Below are 27593 nucleotides of genomic sequence, written 5' to 3' on the forward strand. Positions count from 1 at the left end.
TCCCCATCTGTGAAACGAGGATGCTACTGGTACTCGTCTCTTAGAGCTGCCCGGAGGCTTAACTGCTCTGTTTGTAGGGTGCCCGAGAAAGTGCCTGGTACATGGCAGGAGTCACATGAGCGTCCGCTCTATAACTTTTGTCCGGCCTCGGTTTCTTCTTCGGTAAGCAATACCCTCCCTCTCCCACATGCCCCCCTGGCGCGGTGCCCAACGCCGTGAAGCCCGAACTACAACTCCCAGCACGCCTTGGGGCCCTTCTGCCCGAGCTTGCGCGGTACCCGCCAGGACGAAGTCCGAACTACAACTCCCAGCATGCCGCGGGCACTCCCGCAGGCCCAGGTCAGCCGCTGCGGTCGTTGTCCGTGAAGCCCCGCGGCGGCAACCGCGTCTCTCCCCGCCACCTTCTCTGGGAAGGGTCGGGGTGGGGGTCGGGAGTTGCCCCCGCCATGCTCCGTGGACTGGCCCGGGCCGCGGGCTGGCGGCCCGTGGCCCTCTGGACGCGGGGGTCTGGGAGCGGGGCGGGGGTCCCGGCGCACGTGGTGGACCTGCGCAGCGACACGGTGACCAAGCCCGGGCCGGCCATGAGGCGCGCCATGGCCGAGGCGGTCGTGGGGGACGACGACTACGGCGAGGACCCCACCGTCCGCGGTGAGCCCGGTGTGCAGGCCGCGGCCTGGGGTCGTCGCGGCGACCCCAGAGCGCTGTCCGTGGTGCTGGCGGGAGAAGTGGCCCGGGGCGCAGGGGAGGCGGCTCAGCTGCAGGCTAGATGTCATGGCCTGCGGCCTTGCTGCTCACTCTGGCCCATCACCCGACAGTCTGTTGGAAATGCAGATTCTGGGGTCCCACACTTACACCTGCTGAGCCAGAATCTGCATGCTAGCAGGACGCCCAGGTGACTGGTGTGTGCATTACGGTGTCGAATGAGATGGGTGTGGTCTCCTCTTGCAGAGGAGGGCCCTGGGATGCTGAGCGAGTGTGGCACCCAAGGTCTCCTACCCAGCAAATGGCAAGGCAGTATTTGAACCCGGGCCTTCTCTCTAAGATCTATAGCTATCATCTTACACCCACTGCCTTTCCACAGGAAGGCACACAGAAAACCGGTCTGGAGAAGGATTTTCCGCAGGCTCTCAAGAAGTGGACGACTCTAATAACCTAGGGAGTGTTTTCTAGACACAGTGTTGAGAGTTGCCACCATGGTGGACCACTGCTGTTGCGAGTGTGTACACCCTCTGCTGTGCCAGGGAAAAGCCAAGGTTGCCACTTGAGCTCCAAGGGCCTGTGTGTGGGGTCAGGTGGTGACTGGTGATCATGCATTCTGCAGACATCTATGTTGCCTGGAACTTCAAAAATGCTGAGCCCACTGCTTAGTCGGCAGACAGATACACAGATACCATGGGGTGGGGGAAGTGCTGGGGCTGGCATGTGTCCACAGAGAGTGCCTTGGGACCGGGGGGGGCGGTGAGGGGAGGTGTGGAACTCACAGGGAAGGGGGACTTTGCAGAGTAGCCTCTTGAAGGGCGAGTGGAGCCCCCAGGCAGGGAAGGGAGCTGGCTCACTGGGTGTTGAGAAAGGTGTTTAGGATACAGATATGGAATGTGGCTGGAGTGTGGGGTACCAGGAGCCACCCCTGTCCCTGGAGGTGAAGGCAGAGGGCAAAACCTACTGGCCTTGAATGTCATGCTAAAGACTTCAGACGTGATACCACAGGCAGAGGGGAGACACAGCAGGCTTTAAAGCAGGAGCCTGAAGCCCCGCCCCCAACCCCCCAGAGTCTCCCCTTCTGAGAGCTCCTGTCCTTCTGTTCTGGGAGAGGAAGTCAGCAGAGAAACCGCAGGGCCCCACCTGCAAGGGGCTGATGGGAAAGGAAGTGAGACAGGTGTGAGGTCTGGATGGGACAGGGGGGTTCAAACCACAGAGTTTCAGTGTGGGGGGAGACCAGAGCCCAGGAGGAGGCTGGGTGCAGAGGGTTGACTGAGGGGCCTCCGTACCTGGATATGTGGTCACTAAGACCACAGTCTGTGCAGCCAGCAGACCAGGGCTTCTGTCTGGCTTGGCCACTCACCTCGGCATGACATAAGCTCACAGTTATGAGTAATGCAAGGAGAGTGCCATTGTTGATGGAGTCTCCCTGCACCCCCATCCCTTCCCTCCTCAGAGCTGCAGGAAAAGGCTGCCAAGCTGCTGGGGGTGGACCGGACCTTGTTTGTGCCCACCAACACCATGGCCAACCTCATCTCTGGTGAGCGCAGCATGGGGTGACTCCTGTTTGCCCTCCAGGTCCTCCCTCTGCATTTCTCTCCTCGGTGCTGGGGGCAAGGCTGGGACAGCATCAGTGGGGTCCTGAGCCATCTGGACTTCTGCTGGGCTCAGCCAGGAGGGCCCCTAGCAGGAGATGAGGGAGGGGAGGAGAGTGAGGTCAATGTGTCCATGCTCTTCCGGCAGCTCCCTCCTCAGACGGTCTCCCTGGGCCAGGCAGGCAGCCCTCTCCACACTGCCCTGTCTCCAGGTTCTGGTAACCACACCTCCCTCTTGCCCCTTATAGCCTGGGGGTCTTGCACTGTCCCTCGTGACTTCCCTCCACACGGCCACACCTTTGTAAATTTTCCCTTTATTAAACTCTCTGGCTTCCCGGTGTGCATGTGCCCTCTGTTTCCTGCTGGGCCAGACTGATTCCCGTGCCCCGAGCTGCTTGACCCCCAGGGGCAGCATGGTGGCCAGCTTCCCCAGCAGGAGATGCTCGGCAGGTGGGCTGCAGGGCATAGGGCGCAATACCTCACAGGATGGTTATCCTAGACTTTTGTAGTTCGTGGGATGGTTTTCTGGCACACGGCAGTAAGGTGTCTTGAAGGGGTGCTGTTTCCTAATTGGCATAAAGCACTTGAGAGCTAGCCTCCGGGCTCAGCCAGGAGCTGGGCGGGAGCAGATGGTCCCCATGGGACTCAGAGCCAACACTGCCTCCCCCATCTATCTCAGTGATGTGTCACTGCCAGCGCAGGGGCTCCCAGCTCCTCCTCGGGCAGGAGTGCCACCTCCACGTCTACGAGCAGGGCGGGGTGGCTCAGGTAAGGACCTGGCACCCCTCATCTGGGGCCAGCACAGGCTGCTCAGCATTTCTGGTGGGAACCTGCTTCCCAGGCACCGTGTTGGGACCTGCGGAGGGAAGAAATGGCTGGGGTGGTGGCATTTCTAAGGAGGCGGGAGAGAGCCATTCCCAGACTGACCACGTGGGGGCAGCCGCGGCCCAGGCCGCCGCTGGGACGCCGGCCATACTTGGTGCTCTGCTGCCCCCTAGTGGGCACCTGGAGCACGCGGCCCTTGGTCGGGAACGGCCTGCATCTAGGGAGAACACAGCCCTTGGTTCCTCCCCTTCTTGCTGGGGTGTCCGTGCCCACGTCCGCAGCACGAGGAGAAGGCTCAATGGCCCCGAGCTGGGAAGGAGCCGACGGGACAGGTAGGAGGTGACGCTGCTCCCCTGAACCTGATCCTCTATCCCCCCTTCCCCAATACCTGCAGATCGCTGGGGTGCACTCCCACCCCCTCCCAGATCTGCCCCATGGTACCTTGGACCTGACTGAGCTGGAAAGGATGGTCACACGGGGCCTCGGGAGCCGCTACCACCCGGTCTGTGAGCTCATTTGCCTGGAGAACACCCATAGCAGCTCGGGGGGCCGGGTCCTCCCCATCGACTACCTACGCCAGGTAGGCCCTACCCCAACTCTCTGCCCACCCCCCTCCGGCCCCCAGTCAGCTCCTGGCTTCCTGTTCCCTGGAGCCCCTCTCCTGGGATCGTGTCTCCTCATACACACCCTGCATGCCCATCGCAGCTGGAACTGCTGTGGGAGGGACGTGTGTGGTTCCAGGCTGCAGATAATGCAGGGCACTACTGCGCCAGCTTAGGCCCCAAGGACAGAGACACCCCCTTCTCCCCAGAGAGCGAGTCCCAGAGCAGCACCAACTTGTGAGTGGTGCGAGGTCTGAACCGCGTGGCTCCCTGGTTCACGTGAGAACTTGCTGCTAACTGACCCTCCAGACCTACTCCTTGCCCACGGGAAGGGCTGAGAGCATCCCCCTCACGGAGCATTTGGCCACAGCGAGCCCACCGTACACATGAGATAAAACGCTTATCATCGACCCCCTTTCACAGAGGACGGCACCCAGGCTCAGGCAGCAGAGTGCCTGCTCAGGTCCCAGGTGGCCCAGCTGGACACCAGCCCAGCTCTGCTCACTCCGGACACCTCGAGGCTCCTGGAGACCCGTCCTCCCTCTGCTCTGGCCCCAAGCCCAGCCCCTCTGACCATTGCTTGCTCTTTGCCCCCAGGTGCACCTGCTGGCCCGGAGCTACGGTGTCCGGGTCCACCTGGATGGGGCCCGACTGATGAACGCCGCGGTAGCTCTGCAAGTGCCCCCCGCCCGCATCGTGGAGCACTGTGACTCTGTGTCTCTCTGTTTCTCCAAGGTGGGGAAGCCACTGGCTGCCTCCCAGGCACAGGACGGTGGGGGTGCCCACAATAGGAGTCAGCTGGGTTCCCGAGCTCTGATGCTGGCAGGGGCTGGCCCAGGGCCCCTTTAGCCCCTCCCCAGATGGGGCCCCATCCCCTTCAGTCCCCCTCCCCTGGCCACAAGGACAGAGATGCACACCTGGGGTGCTGGCAGGCAGGACTCTCTCCTCTCTTCCTCCCAGGGCCTGGGTGCACCAGCGGGGGCCTTGGTTGGGGGGCCCAAGGACTTCATCGAAGAAGCCTGGCGCCTCCGGAAAGCCCTGGGTGGGGGGATGCGCCAGTCCGGGGTGCTGGCTGCGGCTGCCCTAGTAGGACTGGCGGACGTCGAGAGGGTGCTGCCAAGGGACCACCAGAACGCTCGGAGATTCGCCAAAGGTACCTGGACCACGGCCTCCCACCCTCACTTCCTTTTGCTCCCAGAAGAGTGCCTGGAGTCCCTGGTAGCAGGACCCAAATCCCCAGCAGGTGTACATCCTTCTGACTCTAGAACATGTATGTTAGCCTCTGAGCCATGAGGTGTGGGACCCAGGAAATTAGAATGCTTTACCAGACCACACCGGTGGGGGGTCTGGACCAAGAAGCACTCAATGGATGTCAAGAATTCCTATTTCCTGGCAGAATGGAGCCTCTAACTTGGGTCTTTACATCTGTAATTAAGTCCTCAAAACAATCCCATGATGTCCCCACTTTACAGATGAGGATACCGAGGCCCAGATTTGTCCCAGGTCACACAGCTGAAAAGTAGCAGAGTCAAGTTTGTGACTCCTAAGTCCACGTCAGGATTAAGGGTCCCTCTTTTCCCCACTACAGTGGGGTGCCCTCTACCTTTGCTGAGATGACAGGGCTGGACAGTGGAGACAAGGGTGGGGTCCTGGGGTCGGGCTCCACTCACCACAGAACCCGGGCCCAGGGCTCCAGGAGCTGGCGTCCCCCATCTGCTCCGTGGACCTCGCCGCCGTGGAGACGAACATGGTGATGGTGAGGGTGGACGGGCTGCCGCCCGAGGAGCTCTGCCGGCGTCTGCAGGCCGTGAGCACAGACGAGATGGCCCAGACCGGCCACGCAGTGCGCGTGCTGCTGTTCCCCTGGAGCGAGCGGTCGGTGCGCGCCGTGTGGCACCGCGACGTCTCCGCGCAGGACACCGAGCTGGCACTGAAGAAGTGGGGGTTCGTGCTGAGGCAGCTGGGGCCCTGAGGATGGGGTGACCGGGCCCTGTGCCCCGGCTGGGATCCAGGTGGGGAGTGGAGGTGTCCTGAGGGAGCAGGTGGCAGGAGAGGCAGCAAAACAACACCTCGTTATCCCCTTTTCTCCTTGGACCCCTTTACTTCCCACACTCGGGGTGCAGCCTTCCACCTGCGTTCATTCAGCAAGGCCTCGGCGCTCCCTGTGTCCAGGACAGGGTGCCATGAGGGCAGACAGGTGGGACCCCATCCCAGCCCCTCACCAAAGCCCAGGAAGCAGCCAGGGCAGGGCCTCTGCTCCCAGCACACAGAAAAGGAAATGCCCCGAGCCATTTGCTCGGAGTCGCGCACAGCTTATGAGCGCCGGTGCTCACGCTCAGGGACACAGCAGGAAGGATGACAGGAGATTAGAAAGGGACAGCGGGGCTGGATGACAAGGAGCCCTAGCTGCCATGTCGGGGGCTGGGGTTTATCCTATGGTCATCTACATATTTTTTCCTTTTTTAAAAATAAATTTTCCTGCTTACAAAAGCGTATGTCTTTATTGTAGATAATTTGGGATTGAATCTTGTTTTTAGCCGTTCCTGGGGTCATGTGGGCCCAGCTGCAGACAGGGAGGCCCCTGACCAAACCCTTGTGCTCCCAGCTCCCCAGCGAACCCCAAGAGAAGTCAAGTTAGAGCCTCACAAGCTGAGAGGACCTGCCAGCCAAGCTGCCCCGTCCAGTGTGGAGTCAGGGGCGGGGGTCCTCTTCCACCTGTGCCAACCCACAGAGAAGGAGCTTGTTGTGTCTGCAGAAGATGTCTCTGGATGAATGGACAGACACACAGACCTCTGGATGGACGGGGACACACACACACACACACACACACACACACACACACAGCTGGTAACAGTTTTACTGCCTGTGCACTGTTTAGAATTCTGTTTTACCAATTCTGAAAAAATGTTAAGAGAGATAAACAAGGCTTATCCGCACGGAGCATAAACTGATTTATTTAAGGACAAGCTGGCAAGCGTTGCCACATGGAATGGTAAATGCTAAAACGTAAGTACAAAGGGAAGCCCTCAGTGGGACCCCCAAATGGTGCCAGCCCCCAGGGCCCCAAGGAGCTTCCTGTAACCTTTGGAGCAATAAAGGGAGGCTGGGGGAGGGTAGACCAAGGCCAGAGGGGCTGCCATCCACCCTAGCACACATCCCAGACTTGGGAAGTTCCTGAACCCCAGATGGGGCTGTCTGGGGCTTCAGGTGCTGCACAGCCCTCTGGGGACCCTTCTCCTCTGCCACCTCAACTTTACCTACAGGAAGACAAGCGAGCCTCATGGTGACCCAGGCGCCTAGCCACAGTGCACCTGCGCCCCGGTCTGCGAACTGAGCCCCACCCACCTCTGCCGTTTAGTAAGCCTGCGGGGCAAGCTCCAGGCCCTGGCCTCTGCCTCTCTGGGCAGCTCCGGCCCCTCCTGGCTAAGAAGCCCCTTCACCTTGCCACTATGGTGCAGCTCCCCCACCCCCACCCCGACTAGGACTTCCGCACCTGCTTGTTCAGGGCACCCACCAGGCCCCTGGCAGTCACAGACATTCCCCAGGGTGCTGCAGATGGGAGGACTGGGGTCCTGGGGTGCCAGCCCAGCAGAAGCAGCAGCCACACCAGCACAAGGACAGAGGTCTGAGAACAGGGAGGGGACAGACATGCATCCAGCCCACTCGGCTGCCCTCGCAAATCCCAGGGGACTCCCGGGACACACCCCCTCCCCCCCAGTATCTTCCCCACCAACACCTGCCCTGGAGCCAGAGGACCGAACAGAGGCCTGGGAGTCCCACCAGCCTGTAAGGGCATCTGGCTTTGCCACGTGCTCTGGGATGGTCTGGGCCTCAGACTCCCCATCTGTAAAATAGGTGAATGGTAACTAGTGTGAAGGGCGACTGGAGGACTGGACAAGCAGAGGAGCAGGTGACACTCTGCTCGGAGCCTAGCTCAGTGGGTGCTTAACAGATACCTGCTTCTCTCTCAAACTCCCCGCTCCCCAGGCCAGAGGGCAGCTTCTCCACCTGCTCCAGGGCCCGAGGAACGAGGACAGCATGGCATACCAGGGCTGATGGGGGTGGGCCAGGGCAGGCCATGCCCTCGAGAGGCAAGGGGACCCGCTGAGCACCAGGCACCTGCAGCCCGACCCCACTAACATTCCCTTGGGTCACTTGCTAACTCTTCTGGGACTACCTTTACTCATCCCCAAGAGGAAGCCAAACCAGTTAGTCCCTAAAGGGCATAAATCAGGCAGAGGAGCCCCCCCAAACATCCGGCTTTGCCAAGCAAGAGGAGCGTGGATCCTTGGCTCTGACCCCAGCCCCCTGACCCTGCAGGGGCCCCTCCCAGAGGGAACTCCAGCCAGGCCTGCAGATGCCAGGCCCTCTCCCCTGCCACTCGCCCCTCTGGGACTCAGATGACCACAGAGTGGGGCGCCCCCGGCTGCTGGCTCAGGCTGAGGGCTCAGGCTGCTGTGAGCAGGAGGAGGCCACTGAGTGCCTCCAAGGCGCAGGAGCCCCAGGCCAGGGCTAGACCAGCCGAAGCTGACGCGGATGCCCTGCATGTGCTGGCGGCCGTACTGGCGGGCGGTCTCGGTGAAGGCCAGGTGTGAGCAGCTGATGTAGATGCTGACCCCTGCCGGGGTCAGGGCACCTGGGGGAGGGGGACGGGGCCACTTGCTGTGTCTCCCCGCTGGGGGCAACTGTCTAGCCAGGTCCTGGTCAAGGCGGTCCTGCAGACCGGGAGCCCCTACCCGCTGGCCTTTGGGGGAAATGGAGGCTCTGATGCAGTCCCCAAACCCCTGGACCTCACCCCATAAAACCCCCCCTTATTAATAGCACCACCTACACCCTCAGCAACAGTCCCCATTCACATAACTGCCCCTGCATACTCAGCACCCCGCCATATCCCCCAAGCAAAGAGCCAGTGACCTCTACTGGCAGTTGGGGCGCTCTGGAGCTCTGACCAGGTCGTCTTCCTCACAGTTCCCCCCACTTCATTGGGTAGCCCCGCCCGTCCTCTGGCCCTAGCCTAAGCCTCCAGCTTCTGCAGGCCTTCTGCCTGCCCCCAGGTCTGCGATCCCCGCCCCCCGCTGGCCTGCTCCCATCAGCCCCGTCTTCCCCCAACGCTGACACTCTCCTCCCAGCAGAGTGCCGACAGTGATGTCAGCTGACCCATTTCCGAGGAGCATCCCCTGCGAGGACAGCAGTGGTGCAGCCAGGCTGGACCCTGAGCGAGCAGGGCAGGTGGGGTGCTCTTCAGACCAGGTCCCTCGGAAGAGGGGTGCCCCTGAGGAGCTGCCTCCAGGCCCTCCCTCCACCCGCTGGCCCAGGCCATGGTTCTGAGCATAATGCCAAGGTTTCCTGGATACAGTTCCATCCCATTACTCCTCTCTGTGGCTTCCAAGGTCCTCTTAATTGGATTTGGACCCACACAGCCGGTCTCTGGGGCCAGGCCACAGCTGACATGCTGACTTCCCCTGCTCTCATTCTCTGAAGCACACGCCCAGGCTGCTGGTCCCCCAGGTTCTCAGCACCAGGCCAGCCCGCCTGTTCCCACTTGACCAAGGTCTCCCACAGGGCCCAGCATCCGCTGGGGAGGAGGCAGGCCTGCCCCAGAGGGAGCCCTAGGCCCATGTGGCCTGGGCCTCAAGTGCCACGGCCTTGACAGTAGAGCTGGCCCAGCTGCCAGACCCGGGTCAGGCCTTGCTCCCAAAAGCACAGGCCTCTGACGACTGATCCCATGGAGCCCCAGCCCACCATCAGTGACAGCTAGCCTTGGGCAGCGGGGCTGGGGGTGGGGGCACAGGCTGGCTGGCAGGGGCAGATGGCACCAAAAAGCAGTGACAGGAACTCCAGGACAAGCTTCCTGCTGACCTTGGTGAATCCTTGGACATCTCAGCTGGAAGCTGGGACCACAGGGAGGCCATGGCTGCAGCCCCCAGGGAGTGCCTGGCCAGCGCCCAGCAGAGTCTAGATGAATGTCAGCTGAGGAACTGTCACCAGTCACATTCTGGGCCTGGACCGGGGTCACTGCCAAGGGCTGCGAGGCCTCTTTTCACCTGTCTTACTGCCTGGGCCTGCCCACTCTTGCTCCTCCCACCAGGCCAGTCTGGGAAGGAGAGGAGAACAGGTGCCGGCCGTCTCACGCCCCTCATGCAGGTCTAGGAGGGCAGGTCTGGGGACCGCCTTGGGGAGCATCATGCCTCCTGTGCCTAGAAGCTCAGCCCTGGGGTTCCTCCCTCCCTGGCTCGTGGCCCACAGCCAGCACCCTTGCCCATGTCCCTAGAAAGGCCCAGTACCACCCAAGGTGCTTTCGTCTGCTGTGGCTCAATCGTCAGGGTGGGCCCAGGCTCAGCAGAGGCCAGATGGGAGCAGGGGATGGGGTGGCAGGAGAGGAGGCACCCACTCCCACTCCCAGGACCTGTGGCCCCAGGGCGCTGACACTTACCCCCCAGCAAGAAGTAGCAGCCGGTGAAGAGCAGCAGCAGGACACTCTGTGCCAGGGAACTGAAGAGGCCACAGATCCACCCACACACGACAAGGACGAGGCTCAGGGGCAGGACCACCATGACAGCTCGGTGCAGGGCTGCCAGGAGAGGGGGCTCAGCGTCCAGGCGGGGACCTGGACCTGCCCCCGCCCCTGGCAGATCCCAGCGAGCACTTCAGAGCCCTGTCTGCCTGGAGGTCCACCTTCACAGGACAGTTTTGCCTGGAGATGAAGGACAGACAGGGAATGACTCGGCCCCAGGACTCACAGAAGAGACGCTGCACTGAGGTGGGGACATCCAGGTTCTCGCTGGCAAAGGGGGTCGATCAGGGGGATGCAGCTGTTTTGCCCTAAAAAACAGAAAGGACGCAAAGCAAGCCTGGCGGGCTGGACACCTGTGGGGTCACCACCCACCCTGAGGTTCTGAGATGGGTGGTCTTGCAGGCACACTGGAGAGCACGCTCTCACTCCTGCTGGAACCCAGGGGGCTGACCAGTGGCCACGGAGCCCCATCAGATTTTCTCCTGGACCCCGGAGTTGTGGCTCCAAATGGGTTTGGAGGGTTTAAGACCTTGTTTTGTTTCTGTAACATACAAATAATACCTACATGGATGTCGGTATAAAATCTCAAACATTCCAGAGACGCTGCCCTCAGCACTCCCTTAGGCTTGGCTGCCCCATCATGTAGGCCTTGCGGAGAGAAGGCCCTCTCTCTGCAGGTCTGAAAGGCATGCAGCACCCCTGTTTGGTGCCCAAGTGCAGGTCAAGCTGTCAGGTGGTGGGGAGGGGGGATGGGGGGCAGAACAGGGGTCTTGTCCCGGAGCCCTGGCTCTGCCAGGCTGAACCTCGGGGCAGCAATTGAGAAACAACTTGTGGTCATCCGGATGTGGAACCGTGGCCTTCCCTGCGGCCCCCAGTGCCCCATACCCACTCCCACCCCAGCGCACACACCCCTGCTTGAGGAATAACAGCAGCCCAGTGCCCTCGGTGGGGGGCCCTGTCCCTGCTTTCCTCCCTCGTTCCTCCAACCACCCCTACCCAGTTTGCATCCTGAGAAGTATCATTTTCTTCCCATCTGATAAAGACTTGGAGGTGGACGAAGGACAAGGTCCTCCGTCAGGCAGCAGCCAATGGCAGAGCCCACTGAGAGCCTGGGGTTGACTTGTCATCTACCAAGTAATGTGCCCGAAGCTCCTAATACAAGACACCCCCGCCCCCACCAGGGAGGGCAAGAGACTGCCCAGAGCTCCTGCTCCCCAGGCTCTTGGGTCCTTATGGAGCCACGCAATGTCCCCGCAATCACCAATCCTTTCATTTCTGAGCCCGGACTGGTAGCCATGCTGTTACCACCCAGACAGTTTTGGGAGAGGACAGAGTCCGGGATGGGAGTGGGGGCACGAGGGGGCGTCGCCCTGCCCGCGCCCTCTGTGCCCTGGCCTGTTGCCCCCTGTACCTTCGCAGACGCGCCAGAAACCCCGAGTGCGAGGACAGCTGCGCGGGGCGCCCTGTGCCGTTGCCGGCGTCCGCCACCTCCTGGACGTACCAGTAGTCGCTAGCCACTGCTGCCAGAAGCAGTGCGAAGCTGAGCAGCGCGCCCAGCCGGGCCATGCGGGGCTCGGGGTGCAAGGGGCGGAGCCCGGATTTGGGAAGCGGAGAGGGAGTGGGAGGGGGGAGCCCGGTCGGGGAAGGGGCGCCCGGGATTTGGTGAGCTGGGTCAGGGAGGGGGCACCGGGGGCACGGTTGGAGGGATGTGGGGAGCCGGGGCGGGCAAGCTGCTACATCCGCTCCGAGGCTTTCCTGGAGCGGCGCCCCCTTTTCTGCCTGCGCGCCAGCCTCACGATACGCCCCCCAGGTTCGCAGGCAGATCGGTCCCACCTCTCCGCGAGGGCGATTGCAGAGCTCGGCCCCAGGGGACAGAAGGAAGTCCCAGAGCCGCAGGTAGACCTGCCACAGACCTCCGTTCAAATCCCAGCGTCCCCGAGGAGTTGGCCGCTTAAGTAGGTCCCTGGGCAAATGTCTTAATCTCTCCAAACATCCGGTTTTTCAGCTGCCAAGTGGCTGGGCTGAGGAGGAGGAAGGGTGGGGCCTGCGTTGCCCCAGGACGGGGCTCAGCAGGCAGCTGACCTCCAGGGCCAGGAAGCTGGCAGCCTGAATGGTGGGAGGCAGCCATCCCTGGCTGGGGCACTTGGCCGCTCTCTGGTCCTGTGGTCCTGGCCTTAATCAGTCTCCAGGACTAAACAAAGGGATCCAGTGAAGTGGGGTGGATGGGCAAAAGGCCTAGGCAGGCTGGCAAGAGGGCTATGGAAGGATGAAGTCTTGCTTCCAGTTAGCTTCTAATTACAAACACCACAGAGGGCGAGGCTGGGCTCTGCCTCTCCACCACTCACTCAGCAAACATGCATGAGCACCTTCTAGGACATGGGTCAGACGCTAGTGGGGTGGGTAGCAGAGGGACCTCAAAGGCCCCAAACCCAGGAGGAGGCAGTGACATGCATGGTAGTGGGAGCTGTCATAGTGGGGCTGTCTGGGGTGCAACTGTGGGCAATGGAGGGCCTCCTCTCGGTCCCCTGGATGGTCGGTTGCTGCCCCACCAGGGTCTGGGCAGAGCCTGCAGAGACAGGGTCCGAGGCTTTACATCACATCATCACTGAAGGTGGCCCTTCTCGAAGTAGCTATGTGACCTGGGGTCATCCCAAGGCTTTCATTTCCGTGTTTGTTCCAGCCCCTTTTTCTATACCAGGCATTTCTCAGTTTGAGCAATAGTCAGGAAAAACCATCGCAGCAAAGTTATTGAAACAATACTTCAAGGGGCATTCAGAGCCTATGGCACTGTTTTGGGTTTCTGCAGGCCGTGCATCTTCCCACACGCCGTGCCCAAGGTTGGACAGGGGCACAGAGAGGGCCTGGGGGCTTCCCAGCTGTGGCAGTGTGGGTGCCCCCAAGCCCTGCTCAGCCAGCTGGGTGGCAGCCAGGAGTCCTCCTCTCTCTTGAGCAGATGAAAGAATCAAGCAAGCATACAGGGCAAAGGAGGTGATGAGGGCGAGGCAGCCATCTACAAACGCGGAGGGGAAAGGGGCTAGGGAAGGAGGGAAGCGTGGAGGCAGCGCAGGGTCCCCGCTGGAGAATGGCAGGAGAAAGGTGACTAGTGACCCCAACATTTACCCACAGTGTGACAAGGATCAAAGCCTTTAGGTGGGTCAAAGCCTTCTTTTGTGTGTTTACGGTGTGAATGAGAGGCTGGGAGACTGGAGGGGCCCCTCTCTAGCTGCGTGCTCCATATGCGTCTTCCCAGTGACCCCTGCCTCTCAGCCCGAGCTTGTTTGAAAGGGTCTTCTTTGCACCCCCATAAAACTTAGAGGATTCCGCTGTCAGGGCCAGGGACGGCACTGCTTGAGGTCACTGTTAGCACAGAGCCACACAGCTCCACACAGGAATAGACACGTACTCCCCTCACAATGCAGTGTAGATGGCCAGGGAGCAGTCTACACCCTATCTGCTTTAAAGTTCAGTGTTTTGGGGCGCCTGGGTAGTGCAGTAGTTAAGCGTCTGCCTTCGGCTCAGGGCGTGATCCCGGCGTTGTGGGATCGAGCCCCACATCGGGCTCCTCCACTGGGAGCCTGCTTCTCCCTCTCCCACTCCCCCTGCTTGTGTTCCCTCTCTCGCTGGCTGTCTCTCTGTCAAATAAATAAATAAAATCTTTAAAAAAAAATAAAGTTCAGTGTTTTAATCTCAATGGGCAGTTGGGAGCCACTGACTGGATTATCCCCTAAGCAGTAGGCACTGGTCCCCCAGGAGCTACTTGGATGAATTCCACTAGTCTATTTCCCTAAGACGGACCCAGGTTATACCCCAGCCTGGTTCTGAAAAAGTGCCACTTTGGAATGACCCCTTTTTCTCATTGGTCATCCTCCTACCATCGACTCATAACCCATAGTTAGAGCTGTTGGTCGGGCTTAGTGGTAAGCACTAAACCTGTGTCCAGGATGTGAGGGCCTCTTCGAAGTTAGCATCAGACCAATACCACCAAAATCAGGGACAGGAGGAACCTTTGGATGGAAGAAATTCCAATTATAAGTGATGAAGAAACAGGGCCGCACCCAAGCCTCTTTTTTGAAAACTTACATTCAACTATCTCTTCAGGGGCAGCAAGAACAGGATGTGCGACCCCAGTGACAACCACGGGACAGAATGGCCTCCTGCTCCAGGCTGACGCCACAGTGCGTTGCCTCCAGCACAGGGCTGAGGACGCAGCCAAAACTGTCGGAGAAATCACCAAGCTGCCAGCGTCAGCTCCGTCACAACTCAACTCACTGCACTGGGCAAACTCCTCCAACAGAAACGGAACCTTGCTGATTTACCCACGGGTCAGTGCATGCGGTCAGGGTGGATTATGAAGCTAATACACCCTGGTAGACTCATCGAGACACTGTTCTAGTAAAAACCAACCATGCTAACGGGTTCTCAAATGGTGAAGGTTGCAGGTTGGAAACTGAGGTCTTTCACATTGGACAGCGGACATCCTCTGTGGGACATGGCGCAGATGGGGAGGCAGCCATACACCTGGTTAGTTTCATCCCCAAGAACCGACAGGATCTATGAAGGGCTCCTCATGGCCACGTTGGACTCGCCAGCATCTGTCCACCGAGCCTCTGATGGAACTTTGCTAACAGGGAAACAGGAGGGTGCCACAGATGGCCCCCCATCACAGAACGCACTACAGTCCCCAGAGCGTAAGCTGCCGTTCCCTCCAGCGGGCACAGCGTTCCCTTCTTTGGTCATCTGGCAGCCTCCTCCTGGTTCCTGGACACACAGCTCTGATCTTCCGTGCTGCCCCCCTAGCCAGAGTTGTCTTCTCAGTCTGCACATCACACAGCTATTTGCTGGCCATGGTCTGGAACCTGAGCTCACGGTGGGAGACTGAGTCCTGTCCGGCCTTCATTCAATTCCTGGGCACAGCACCTGACTCACAGTAGGTGCTCAAGCATCTGAGTGAACATGCGGATAGATGTCCCCACCTTGGGGATCAAGGGGAAAATAACCACAGAGAAGCTAAGGCCCCAATTTGGTTGGTCAGCTGAAAACTGGCCCAAATGCTCTGGGCTGAGCCCAGTGGAGGAAATCTACAATGCAGCTGGCATTTTTGCTTTAAGAGCTAGATCCCCTCCCCCCCAACACACACACCGCTGTCACCGACAAGAAACCCTTTGTGATGACAACACTGGTTCAGAGCAAGGCGAGCTGCACAATGGAACCCTCTTTCCAGCTCAGACCTTAGATGTCAAAAGCAAGTGCACACGTTTTACTGTAGTTACAACAGAGCAAACTGGGTGAAGGGTACATGGGGCCTCTTCATATTATCTTTACAAGTTCCCATGAATCTTAGTTCAAAATTTAAAAAATGTTTTCCTAGGAGGATCAACGGAACCCTTGGGGAGACAGGTTTCAGTTCCATAGAATGAAGGCCTTTCTGACAAAGCAGTCTGAAAAATGGAATGGGGATGGTTCCGAGATAGCTCTGTCTCTGGAGTCAGGCACTAGACCCCAGCCACAGCCGCAAGGTCATCCATCAGGGAGGGCCTATTTCTGGGGCCAAGATGCCTGGGTTCAATCCTCAACCCTAATAGTTCCTAGTTCTACTATGTTGGACAAGCTACTTTGCCTCTTTGCAAGTCTCTCTTTCTGCATGAAAAAAATGCAGATAAGATCACATAAGACTTTATTGGTGATTGTGAGTTATTTCTTTTGAAGTGCAACCTGCAAAGAATAGCCAGCACCCCAAGGGGGTGCCAACCTGCAGGCGGTGGCCGATGGCTCCACTCTTGGCAGGTCACTTTTGGTCAGGCTGGCACTCGTCACAGTGTGGAAGATTTGGATTCCTGAGGCTGGCCTGAGGGCTCTAACCTGTACGCCACCCTCTGCACCTGACAGCCCATAATCACCCATCGCAACCCTTTCCAGACTCCCACCAGGCTTGGAGAACCCAAAAGGGGACACATATTTGAAAAAAAACTCAGGCTCTGGCCCTTGGCAAAGGCTTGTGGCTTAAATAACGGAGGTCTATTTAGTGTTCCAAGTGGACAGTCACGAAGGCCCAGTGATAAATATGGCCTCTAGAAAATACCTCTGTAGAAGGGAAATATGTAAGAGGGACTGAGGATCTGCTCCAGCTGGGTCTTGCTCCACAGCACGGCCCGACGAAGCCAAGAACCGCATCACTGCCCACTGTGCAAAGGGCCAGCTTCTCTACAAAGTCAGCTTGTAAGGGCCCGTTATTACAGTGAAGGATCCATTTACAGACTGGCACAAATATCAAAATTAAGCAGCTTAGGTGAGTACAGAGGCTGGAGCTTCCCCCCCCACCAACAGAAACCACTGCAGTAAATACTCTCCAAGCTTAGAGAGAAAAATACACTTTCCTCTCCGACTGAGATGTGGCAGAAAAACAGAAGTCTGAGCTGCATTTTGCACAGCCAGTTCACAGCTGGAATGGGTCCAGATGACACACACAAGGGGCCTTGTAGCCCAGGGCTGGCTTTGTGTCTGCCAGGGCTCATCCCTGCCCCACAGCCATGTGGGTGGGAAGCAGCAGGTGGCAGGCTAAGAAACCACCACAAAAACCTGACAAGATTCTAAAAACCCAGTAGGGTCTGCAGCAGTGTTTGAAATGAAATGGTTTTTATTTTTCCGAAACGACAAGATGACCTCCAATAGGACCGTTAACAATCCACCCTGCAGCTTCACTTCATGGAGGGAGAAATAAAATCTATCACCGTAACACCAGCCTTCAGCCCTGTGTGAGCCGGCCTCGGGGAGGGGACGAGGACGGGGAGGATGCAAATGAGCGGGGGGACGTAGCAGCAGTGGAGATGCAGCCAACCGGGGCTGACAGATGGCCCGCAGCAGCAGCACCAAGTCCCCGGAGCTCGGAGAGAAGTAATTTAAAGGATTCAGGCCACTGCACTGTTGCCAAGGAGGGAGCCACCAGCATGTGCCGCGGCAGCAGTTTCATAAATGACTGTTTCTGCTACCTTGTCTCCAAATCCACCGAAGGTTCACACGGATTTCCCCAATGACTTAGAATGGCTTCGTGCTCACTTTAATTGTAGTTTGTGCTGCTCTGTGACGTAATAATTTAAACACAATAAGAAAGCGTCATTGCAGAGCCTGAGAAGAAGCTGAGGACTCGGTCTCAAGTCCCCCCTTGCACACACATCACGCACCTACGAAGAAAGCCAGCTGAGGTGGTCAGGTCTTATGACCCCGTGTTACAGGCGAGGAAACCACAGCTCAGAGGCGACAAGCGCAGGGCCCCAGCCGCCATGTTTATTACCACTGCTCTGACACTATGGAAATCTATGATCTTGTAAGACTGCAAACAATATAAACAAGTTATCTATTAAAAAGTTCCCTCCAAAAGATGTTTCCAATCCACTTTTGAGATTAATTGATCCCTCTGTCCTCCTTGAGAGGGGTTCACATTAGAAAGGCAGGTGCCTCATCAGCCACCTAACCCACGTCGTGACAGGGAAGCAGCGGTCTGCTGCGTCCTGGGAACTCACGGTAAGACCAGGAATTCCTTCCATGGGTCTCTCATCCAGGCCCTGCCTGCTCCATCCGGGTCACAGCTCATTCAGAGCAGGGAGCCGGGCCTCTGGAAAAGGCACTGTCTGGCATTAAGGACCTTTTCGTTGTCTGTCTTAGAGAAATGTCACAACCTTGCCATGTGCCCAAGGTGCACGCTGGAGGTGACGGATCTTCCACTGACCTCCAAGCAAGAGGCTGGCTTTACTGTCAAGACATCAGGCCTCCTCCACCCAACCCCTGCTGTTTGGGCTTCAGTCCCAGAAGGGCTCCGGCACACTTGGGGGCCCAAGGCAGCCTGGGGTTGGATTCTGCTAGCTCCCCCTGTGAAGATTCCAAAATGACCAGACAGGCCAGGAAGCCCCTTCCCACAGCACCTCAGAGCTGTGGCAGGGATGGCATTTTGTACGATCTGCTCTGGAGGGAAGGGAGGCTGTGGTACCACAGACCGACGGGGTTGAAGGATGGCCGCAGGACTTGTAGATACCCAAGCGAGATAATACAGAGTAGTGGGAACACAAGAAATGCACACCATAAATTCAGATTATTAGACAAATAAAATCTAAAATGGCATCCTTAATTCTCTATTTGTCCAGTCACAACAGACCTACGATCACGTTCAGGCATCAAATCTCAGGCTCCACAGTCTGGCGTCAATCTGAAGCCCCGATGCGTCACTGTGGAAGGGCTCTGCCCGTGAGAACACACTTCTCACCCTGGCAAGTCCAGGAACAAAGAGCACAAAAACTACCAAAGAAAAATGAGCGAATTGGTTACCGGACTCAGCAACACCAGCTGCACGAGAAGCAGCCCCTGGCACCACTTTCAAGAAAAAAACAAAAGTACAGCTTAAATATTCTAACTTAAATTGTGGATGATCTCCTTCCCTACGGCGCCGTGAAGGGTCCCGCCGGGGCTGCCCCGCTTGGGAGCAGTGCGCGCGGCAGAGGCGTTACTCCACGGCGGCCAGCTGCTCGATGGCACCGCGCACTCTCTTTGCGGTCTCTTCAAATTCTTTCTGCTTACTGTTGGTTTCCTTTGCCTGGAAATAAAGAATAGGCGCTTGAAACTGAACCGAGAGCTTCCCAATCACACCCTGACGATAAGATCAACATGGAAAAAAACAGGGCAACATTCCTCGAGCACCTGAATAAATCAGGGGCTGTGCTAGGGTGGAGACACCCGGCTATCTGGGCGTGACTATCCCGAAGCAACGCTAGGGCCTCCCACTTCAGCTACACCCTAGTGATTAAGAAACACCTCTGCAACGTTCGTGTGTCCCAAGCACCATTTCACCTGCTTCACACACACGAATGCTTTACTGCTCGGCGTCCCTGTAAGGCAGGGGCCATCACTGTCTGCATTCTACGATGAGGAAACCAAGGCCCAGAGTGGTGTCCAGGTGACCCGGCTAGTCTGTGGCCCAGCCCTGCTCTTAACCACCGCCCTGTACTGCTTCTGAAGCTCCCCCAGTTCCAGTCCAGAGCCCCCTTCTTGTCCACAGAGAGACACTGACGACCCTCAGCTTTCTCCTGAAACAGAAGAGATTCTTTGCTTTCAGGTGCTCCCTGAACCTGCCTTCTAATCTGTTCATTCTGCTCAGTGCTCTCCCCAGAAGAACAAATGCCGGATCACGTGAGCAGATCCTCTCTCCCTACCCTCATGTGTGTTCGCCTTGATTTCTCTGACACATTAAAAAGCTAACAGACCTTTACTGGGTTAAATTTGTTTCCTAATTAGAGGCTAACTTAAAAAAATTACTTTTCATTATGTATTTTTGTGTATCTTAATTTTGCCGCCATGTATAAGGCTTAAAATTATTAATTAAAAGAAAAATTAACTTAAAAAATAAGAAATTGACACAAAGAAGAGAACACAGCACCTGACAATTAATGGTGTGCCCTGTAATGGACAACTCTGCAGCCCGAGAGCCTCGTCTTTACAGATACGGAAAGATGACCATGGTCTTTTTTATTTTTATTTTTAATAATCTGTACGCCCACCATGGGGCTTGAACTCATAACCATGACATCAAGAGTAGCATGCTCCACCAACTAAGCCAGCCAGGGGCCCTCACCATGGCCTTTTAAAATATATTTTTTATTTCCTTTTTTCTTCTTTCAAAAAAGCCTAAAATTAATTAAGCCCCAATGTACAGAGGCTATAATTTAATCACAACATGGAGGTCAACACCTCCATTTTATACATTTTTTAAAAAGATTTACTTATTTTAGAAAGAAAGAGAGAGAGTGAGCGTGTGCACACATGTACAGGATAAGGGGCAGAGGAAGAGGGAGAAAGAGAATCCCAAGCAGACTCCCCGCTGAGCACAGAGCCCAATTCAGGGGTTGATCCCACAACCCTGAGATCATGACCTGAGCCAAGATCAAGAGCCAGGCCCTCAACTGACTGAGGTGCCCAGGCGCCCCCATGTATTAATAAAGGTGGATTGAAGCAAAAGTCAAACTCATGGAGCACCGCCTGGGTGGCTCAGTCGGTTAAGCATCTGACTCTTAATTTGAGCTCAGGGCATGATCTCAGGTCCCGAGACTAAGCCCCACGTCAGGCTCCGCGCTCAGCCAGGCTCCGCGTTCAGCGAGGAGTCTCTTTGGGATTCTCCCTCTTCCTCTGCCCCCCCCCACTCTCTCTCTAAAATAAATAAATAAATCTTTTTTTTTTTTTTTTTTTAAGATTTTATTTATTTGTTTGACAGAGAGAGAGAGACAGCAAGAGAGGGAACACAAGCAGGGGAAGTGGGAGAGGAAGAAGCAGGCTCCCACTGAGCAAGGAGCCCGATGCGGGCCTTGATCCCAGCACCCTGGGATCATGAACCGAGCTGAAGGCAGACGCCGAACGACTGAGCCACGCAGGCGCCCCCAAAATAAACAAATAAATAAATCTTAAAAAAAAATCAAACTCACTATTAAAAACATAAAACTCACTGAGCAAAAGCTTGCCATCTGGAGCTTAGGACTCTTCCTCCTTCCTTCCTCTTATGCTTTATTTTACCCTCATCGCTAGTGTCTACAAACTCAAGTCTAACAGAGGTTTCTCTACTTGCTCCCATGAACTGATTTATTTTCTAACTGGTTCTAATTTGCTTCATTTTTCTCAAAAGGCAGAGGTAGCGATGCAGCAGCAAGAACTGTCATGGAGCAGGCAGCGTGCCTGCCCCGCATCAGGCCCCAGGTGGGCCGCCCCATCAGCAATCCCACCACAGGGACTAGCAGCAGCACCTCCCGTGTAAGTCTGGGGCCTCAGAAATCCCCAGCATCACAGCAAACACGTTCCTTGTCTCCAGGATCTGCGTACCCAACACAGTGATAACATCTGGTTCTTTTTAATGAATGTCTAATAAATGATTACCTTAAACTACGTGCTGCAATCAGATAGCTGACTTAATAGTTTAAAATACCAGCCCCCAACCTTATTTACCCCTACAGAACAGATGGGGTTTGCATGCCAGCCCACCCCCAGGAGTGAGGTGCCCTAGACTGCCCACCTGGGGGCTCCAGGGCGAAGCAGACAGACCTCTGGTTATGCCAGTTCCCTGCACTTGGCTCTGACCCCAGACATGACCATCCACTCACATGCGCAAGTGCATGGGGACACAAGGGAACCTGAGTTTTATATTAGTGATAAATTATTTGTAGCAAATCTCACAATCAGCCGGTACTCTAGAACGGCATGTCCAACAGAAGCTTTTGCAATGACAAAACTATTCCGTTATCTGCGCGGTGCAGCCACCGGGCGGGTGAGACGCTGTGTGTGTGACCGTAGCACGGAAATCTGCACTCTATAGAATCTTGGTCATAAAAGCCACGCGCAGCTGATGGCTGGAGAGCACAGCTCTACATCACAACAGTAGAGTGCCAGGCCTTGGAAAAACCTCCCTGTTGTGTAAGTTGTATAAACCAATTAAGGAAAATATGAACAGCTTACACTTTTTATTCTTCTTTAAAATACAGAAATTTAAAAATTATCTGGAAGGAAACACACTGAACAACTAAGAGTGCTCACACTTAGCCCAGAGGTGGAGCTTTCGGTTCTTCCTCTGGAAGCTTATATTGTTTGTTTTGTAATTAAACAAAGTAATAGAAACAAAGGCATCGTTTTAAAGTATCTGTATGTTGTAAAGTATTCTGGGGCGCCTGGGTGGCTCAGTTGGTGAAGCGTCTGCCTTCGGCTCAGGTCACAATCCCAGAGTCCTGGGATGGAGTCCCGCACCGGGATCCCTGCTCAGCGGGGAGTCGGCTTCTCCCTCTGTCCCTCCCCCTGCTGTTGCTCCATCGCACACACTCTCTCTCTCAAATAAGAATCTCTCTCTTTTTATTTATTTATTTATTTATTTATTTATTTATTTATTCGACAGAGATAGAGACAGCCAGCGAGAGAGGGAACATAAGCAGGGGGAGTGGGAGAGGAAGAAGCAGGCTCATAGCGGAGGAGCCTGATGTGGGGCTCGATCCCATAACGCTGGGATCACGCCCTGAGCTGAAGGCAGACGCTTAACCGCTGTGCCACCCAGGCGCCCCTCAAATAAGAATCTTTAGGGAAAAAAAAAAGTATCCTATATTCTGACTTGGGCAGAACAGAAACAGTTGTACAATGAAAGCAAAACATTTTCTTCCCATCCTCCTCTTTTCTCACCTGCCTGGTGTGGCCCCACTGCTGTTCCTGCAGATGATGGTGACCTGGTGACCAAGCGTCTCCTGGTGGGCTTCCTGCTACAGTGAGTTGCCTCTCCCCACAGGCCACCTGACTCTGCCCACCAGGCCATGGGGCCTCAGAGCACTGGGTCACTCACTGTCTCGGAGTTGTGCTGTCACAACCACCTAACATCCTTTGTCTCTTTCAGTGTCCCACAGTTTGGTTTCAGTCTCTCCCTGGGCTACACATTAACCTTCCTCCTGCTCGCTGGGGCACAGATTTCTCACGACTTTCCCCTAAGTAAACAGACTGGTCTCTTACCTAGAACAGGCTTGGCAAACTGTGGCCTATGGGACATATGGCCTATTTCTCATATAGTCTATTGGGCTACAAATGGTTTTCACATTTTTAAACAGTTGTGAAAATAAAAACAACAAGGAATAATATCTAACAGAGGGCGCCTGGGTGGCTCAGTTGGTTAAGCATCTGCCTTCGGCTCAGGTCATGATCCCAGGGTCCTGGGATCCAGTCCTGCATTGGGCTCCGTGCTCAGTGGGGAGTCTGCTTCTCCCTCTCCCACCGCCCCTCCCTTCTGCTCGTGCTCTCTCGCTTTCACTCTCCAAATAAATAAAATCTTAAAAAAAAAAATCTAACAGAAATCATACAGCCCATAAAGGCTAAAATATTTACTACCTATGGCATTTCATGGAAGGTGTGTTGACCTCTGACCTAGAAGGTTCTCCCTGGCCCACTTCCCGATTCCAACACTGCAGTTCCCAAGGCCCCCACTGTGTAAACGCTCTTCCACAACTTGCTACGCTGAGCACCAATTTCTTCCCCTTCCCTAACAACAATTTGGTCTTCAGCATTTATACTATACTAGACAGAACTATTTCATAATCATCTCTAAAAAGGAACATAAATTTTCAACCAGAAAAGGATCTCAGAAACCACAGGGATCTGCCCTCTCTGTGCAAACAAGACTGGTTCTGTGTACTCACAGAGCCCACGAGTGGCAGGGACAGAACCAGGACGTCCACTCCCAGCCCACCGTTGCGCTACAAGGATATTAAACACCCAAACATTTATTCTCTGTAACACTGCCATACTTAGCAAATAGAGGATGCCCAGCTCTATTTGAACTTCATAAAAACGAATAACTTTTTTAGTATACATCCATACAAAATGTGAGCTATACTAATAAATTATTCCCCCCTGTACCTGAAATTCAGATTTAACTGGGAGCCCTGATTTTCTCTATAGCCCAGGCTTCTTGGTACCCACCCTGTTAAGGACCCATGGCCTTATCCCTCCTCTCTCCCGATAAGCCAGGATGCCTGTCCACAAGTCAAAGTTCACCTGCAGAAATCCCAAAGTCCAGTTGGTGCCTCTTTTTCCTAATACCCAATATGCTACTATGTGCCCCCAAACCCTCTGTCCCCACCATGCTCACACAGGAACACATACCATGTAAATGGCCTCCCACAGACTGTCACTGAAGGCCGGGTGCCAGCCTAACCATCACGGCCCCATCACCAGAAGTACCTCACAATAAACACATCTTCCGGGAGGGAACACGTTTTTCTGACTGCACAACCCCAAGACCCCATTCCGGGACAGATACTTTTCTGTCCTTTATATCCTCACATATGCGTCTGAGGGGCTTAAAAATGCTTACTGAGGAAAACAAAGCCCCTCCAATATGAGGGGGGGTGGAAACTCAGTGCTACAGAGGCTCAAGAGGGTTTGCCCTTGGCTCTTACTCCCAATAATACATACGATTTTGTTCTTGGCTCTTTCTTTGTCCAGTTTCAAAAATTCACTGAGGGTTAACTCTTCAAACTGCTTCTTGACAGAAAGGAAAGCACAACCAGATGAATGCTTTTTATGTTCCTCTCTAGAAAAATCAATATAGGAGCACGTCAACAGAGAAGAGTTAGGTAAAGGGAGAAAAGCAACGGTTTGTCAGCAACAACCGGCACCCTGGCTCACAAACACGCCTCCCTCTGCTTCGTGAAGTACACAGAACCCGTGCCGGGTCCCAGGGCATGCTCCCACACAGCCCATCTCTGCCCCTGCCCTGTCTCTGGACGTCTCCCACCATGCTTGGGGCTGATGTACTTTATCTGGAGTCCTTCAGCAATTTGCAGGAAAGGTGTCACGTGGTATGTAAGGGCAGAGGTAGCACACCTCAAATCCCTCTAAAATCCTCAAGGAAGGAACTGTCTGAAGTAATCTCATTTCACTGGCATTGTTACAGAATCTGCTTGCTGGATCCCAATAAGGGCATGACTGGCCAGGTTTCTCCACGGAACTCCCCTGCCTCATTCTCTGCATTGGGAATTTTCCCTGCATAGCAGACAGCAGTGTGAAAACAGTACTGGAATGAACACACAGCCACACGGAGCCCAAAGGACAGCCAACAGGAACTACCATCTGGAAATATTCTAGCACTTAGAATTTCACTCCCAAGAACACAATGGGTACTTTCCCAGTGATCTCTGGTATGAGAACCGTGCCATCCCAGTCAAGAATGGGTCATAAGGGCACCTGGGTGGTTTAGTCGGTTGAGTGTCCTGGGATCGAGCCCCACGTCAGGCTCCCTGCTCAGTGAGGAGCCTGCTTCTCCCTCTCTCTCTGTCAAATAAATAAAATCTTAAAAAAAAAAAAAATGGGTCAAAAGAACAAACATGTTAGGGAAAACAGCAACTCTCTTCTGGACAAGAAGAGACAACTTGGGTGATGCTCTATAGGAAAATATTAACATTATGGCAACAATTGAGTCTGACAGGGGAAAAAAGATGAGAAAAGAATGTGGCGTCACATACAGAGACAGCCATCAGAGTCTATCCGAACATACACATGGAATTAAAAAAAAATCTAGATGCCTTAAAGAACAAAACCCAAAACAACACAAGTGTACCATTTAGGAGGCTGTTTTCTCTGGTGTATGAGTGACAGCTCAATAAAGCTTTAGATTTGAAGACTCTAAAACAAGGAAAGCACCTGGCCATCCCCAGGTCACCAAAGGATCTGCTCCTGTATTCAGCCAGACCTGAAAGGCGTCAAGAACAGTCCTACAAGAATGAGCCTTCCTTCAGCATCCACTCTGGAGGACATCTGGCCAAATCAGCTTTGAAATGACTGAAAGCACCACCAGGGCACCAACGCACAGGGATTCATCCATTTGCAATAACTGTTTCCAGCACAAAACGAACTCAGAAAGCCATGGCTCCGTCACGAAGTGTCTTGGAAATTCAGATAGTTTTCGCAGGCCCAGCTCAAAACAGAAGCCCGGGATGGAGCTGGGGCACCCTGAAGGCACAGCGACGCTGGCCTGGGGGACTTACATAGGGTCATCATCTGGCTCCCAGCCTTCCAGCTCCTTGAAGCAGAAGAAACACTGGGCCAAGTCGGGCTCGTTCTCAGTGGGACAGTGGATGAAGCCGGCCTCTGCCATCTGCAAGGGAGAGCTGAGGCTCAGCTGAGGCGCTCCAGGGTCCCAGGAGCCCGTAGCGGGAGGGGTAGCCCCGGCCAGGATCCCACAGAGAGAGGGGTCACCCCGGGGCCCAAGAGCCCACAGAGGGAGGGGTTTCACGCGGCTGCCGGCCCACCGCTGGAGGGGTCGCCCGGGGGCCCACAGAGGGAGGGGTCGCCCCAGGGTCTGGGAGCCCACAGCTGGAGGGGTTGCCCGGGAGCCCAGAGGGAGGGGTCGCTCAGGATTCGGGAGCCCACAGAGGGAGGGGGTCACCCCGGGGCCGCGTCAGGGCTCTGGGGAGGGGCGGGCCTGGGGCCTAGGGAGGCCGCGCGGTCTCACCCGTTCCGGGGTGCAAGCGCAGCCCTCCAAGAACGGCCAGTTCTTGAACGTAGAAACGCGGTGGTCCTTGAGGTAGAACTGCCAGGCGGGGGGCAACGACGAAGCGCCCATCCCGCCACCGCAGCCACAGAGCGCCGACTCGATTCAAATCCGGCGGTTGGCGGCCGCCGCAGGGCATGTCGGGAACGCGCTGCCCGAGAGTGCGCCGCCCGCGGCCTTCTGGGAATACAAGGCTGGGCGGCGCGGGGCGTGCTGGGAGTTGTAGTCCTCCCGCCGCGCGGCCCCGCCACTCGCGGCGCACGGAGTGGCGTACGCCCCGCGCTGGCCGGTTCCCACACTCAGCGTTTCTCCGACTGCTTGCAAAGACTGGTGGGAAGAGGGGCTGAATGCGCTGACGTCCCCGTGATGGTTCAAGGAGGGGCCGCTGTGGAACGCAGATATATTAAGCCTGTGCTCATTAAACACTCCCCGTTTTCCATAAGAATTTGTAAGAGATATTTAATTCATAGATAAGCTTTTGGCTATATCAAATTTTACCAATAACAGCTTCTGCCATTTGGATTCTTCTGCATTATTTGTACCAAGTTCCTACTGTCTAGGGTCAAATTTTTAACATCTAAATATAGTAGCTTAAAAAAACCACTGAGGCTTGTATCAGTGTCGGCTGTTGTCAAATTAATTTTGTTCATTTCTACCAGTTACAGTCTTTATGAATTGGATAAGCTGTTAGCTTGCAATTATTTCCCAGCTTAATAGACAAGAAAACTGTGAGCAATTTTGTTAAGCAATGGGGAGGGAAAATGAGAGAGAGAAAAACACATCGACAAAGAAAGACGCACGGAGGGTTGGGAGGGAGGCAGGCTGTGTTGGGTCTATGGGTTGCTAAATTCTCTGGGTCAAAGATCTCCCTGGTTAACCTGCAAAGGTGACTGCCCTGAGAGTTCTTGTCTTCTCACAACACTGAGCAACAGCAAACTTTTTGATCTTTGCCCTTGTGAGAATGCAGAACAGCACATGCTTGTTTTAAGTTGTATCTCTCAGATTAAAAGACTGATCATCTCAAGTCTGTCGCTTTTATCTTGCTTGTCAATTGCCCATTCATGTGTTTACCCACTTTGCTGTTAGGTTACTGACATTTTTCCTATTGCCTGGTGAGTTTTTATACAGAAGGCACTTAACCTCCTTTGTCATGTCCTCCCCACCCTTGACCCCAGTTTGTTGTCTTTTCACTTTGTGGCATATTATTTCTTGCAGAAGTTTTTAATTTTTATGCAGTTATACTTATCCGTCTTTCCATCCCCCCCCCCCGACTTTTGGTGTTTTGAGCGTGTCTTTTTGTTGTTGTTATTGCT

General features: G+C 55.4%; 3 protein-coding genes across 5 annotated transcripts; 1 reads left to right on the forward strand and 2 right to left on the reverse strand.

Moving 5' to 3' along the window:
- The first annotated feature begins 335 nt into the window (after nt 1-335).
- On the forward strand, nt 336-6540 carry LOC113244568 (uncharacterized). Its single transcript, XM_026484011.4, has 7 exons — nt 336-648; nt 2156-2239; nt 2974-3062; nt 3514-3699; nt 4319-4456; nt 4682-4874; nt 5410-6540. Exons 1-7 carry the CDS (start codon nt 447-449, stop codon nt 5691-5693), a joined length of 1176 nt encoding a protein of 391 aa, XP_026339796.2. The 5' UTR covers nt 336-446; the 3' UTR covers nt 5694-6540.
- Nucleotides 6541-6653: 113 nt separating this feature from the next.
- Nucleotides 6654-12193, reverse strand: TMEM235 (transmembrane protein 235). The gene is given in 8 exon segments (XM_057318153.1): nt 6654-8139; nt 8142-8235; nt 8237-8357; nt 10155-10292; nt 10462-10513; nt 10515-10543; nt 11647-11668; nt 11670-12193. Coding segments are annotated over 8 exon segments (855 nt in total). The 5' UTR covers nt 11802-12193; the 3' UTR covers nt 6654-7872.
- Nucleotides 12194-16851: 4658 nt separating this feature from the next.
- On the reverse strand, nt 16852-26437 carry BIRC5 (baculoviral IAP repeat containing 5). Of its 3 annotated transcripts, XM_057318151.1 has the most exons (5): nt 26242-26423; nt 25775-25884; nt 24204-24321; nt 23733-23783; nt 18626-18816 (listed from the first exon to the last, which is right to left on the reverse strand). In XM_057318151.1, the coding sequence occupies exons 1-5, from the start codon at nt 26350-26352 to the stop codon at nt 18727-18729; spliced, it is 480 nt and encodes a 159-aa protein (XP_057174134.1). In that variant the 5' UTR covers nt 26353-26423; the 3' UTR covers nt 18626-18726. The 3 variants fall into 3 exon arrangements, with proteins under 3 accessions (XP_026339798.1, XP_057174135.1, XP_057174134.1); XM_026484013.4 differs by lacking the exon at nt 23733-23783 and having other exon boundaries at nt 16852-18816; nt 26242-26437; XM_057318152.1 differs by lacking the exons at nt 23733-23783; nt 24204-24321 and having other exon boundaries at nt 16852-18816.
- Between the last annotated feature and the right edge of the window lie 1156 nt (nt 26438-27593).

The sequence above is a fragment of the Ursus arctos genome, unplaced genomic scaffold (assembly GCF_023065955.2).
Source record: "Ursus arctos isolate Adak ecotype North America unplaced genomic scaffold, UrsArc2.0 scaffold_24, whole genome shotgun sequence".
In the NCBI taxonomy this organism is placed as follows: domain Eukaryota; kingdom Metazoa; phylum Chordata; class Mammalia; order Carnivora; family Ursidae; genus Ursus; species Ursus arctos.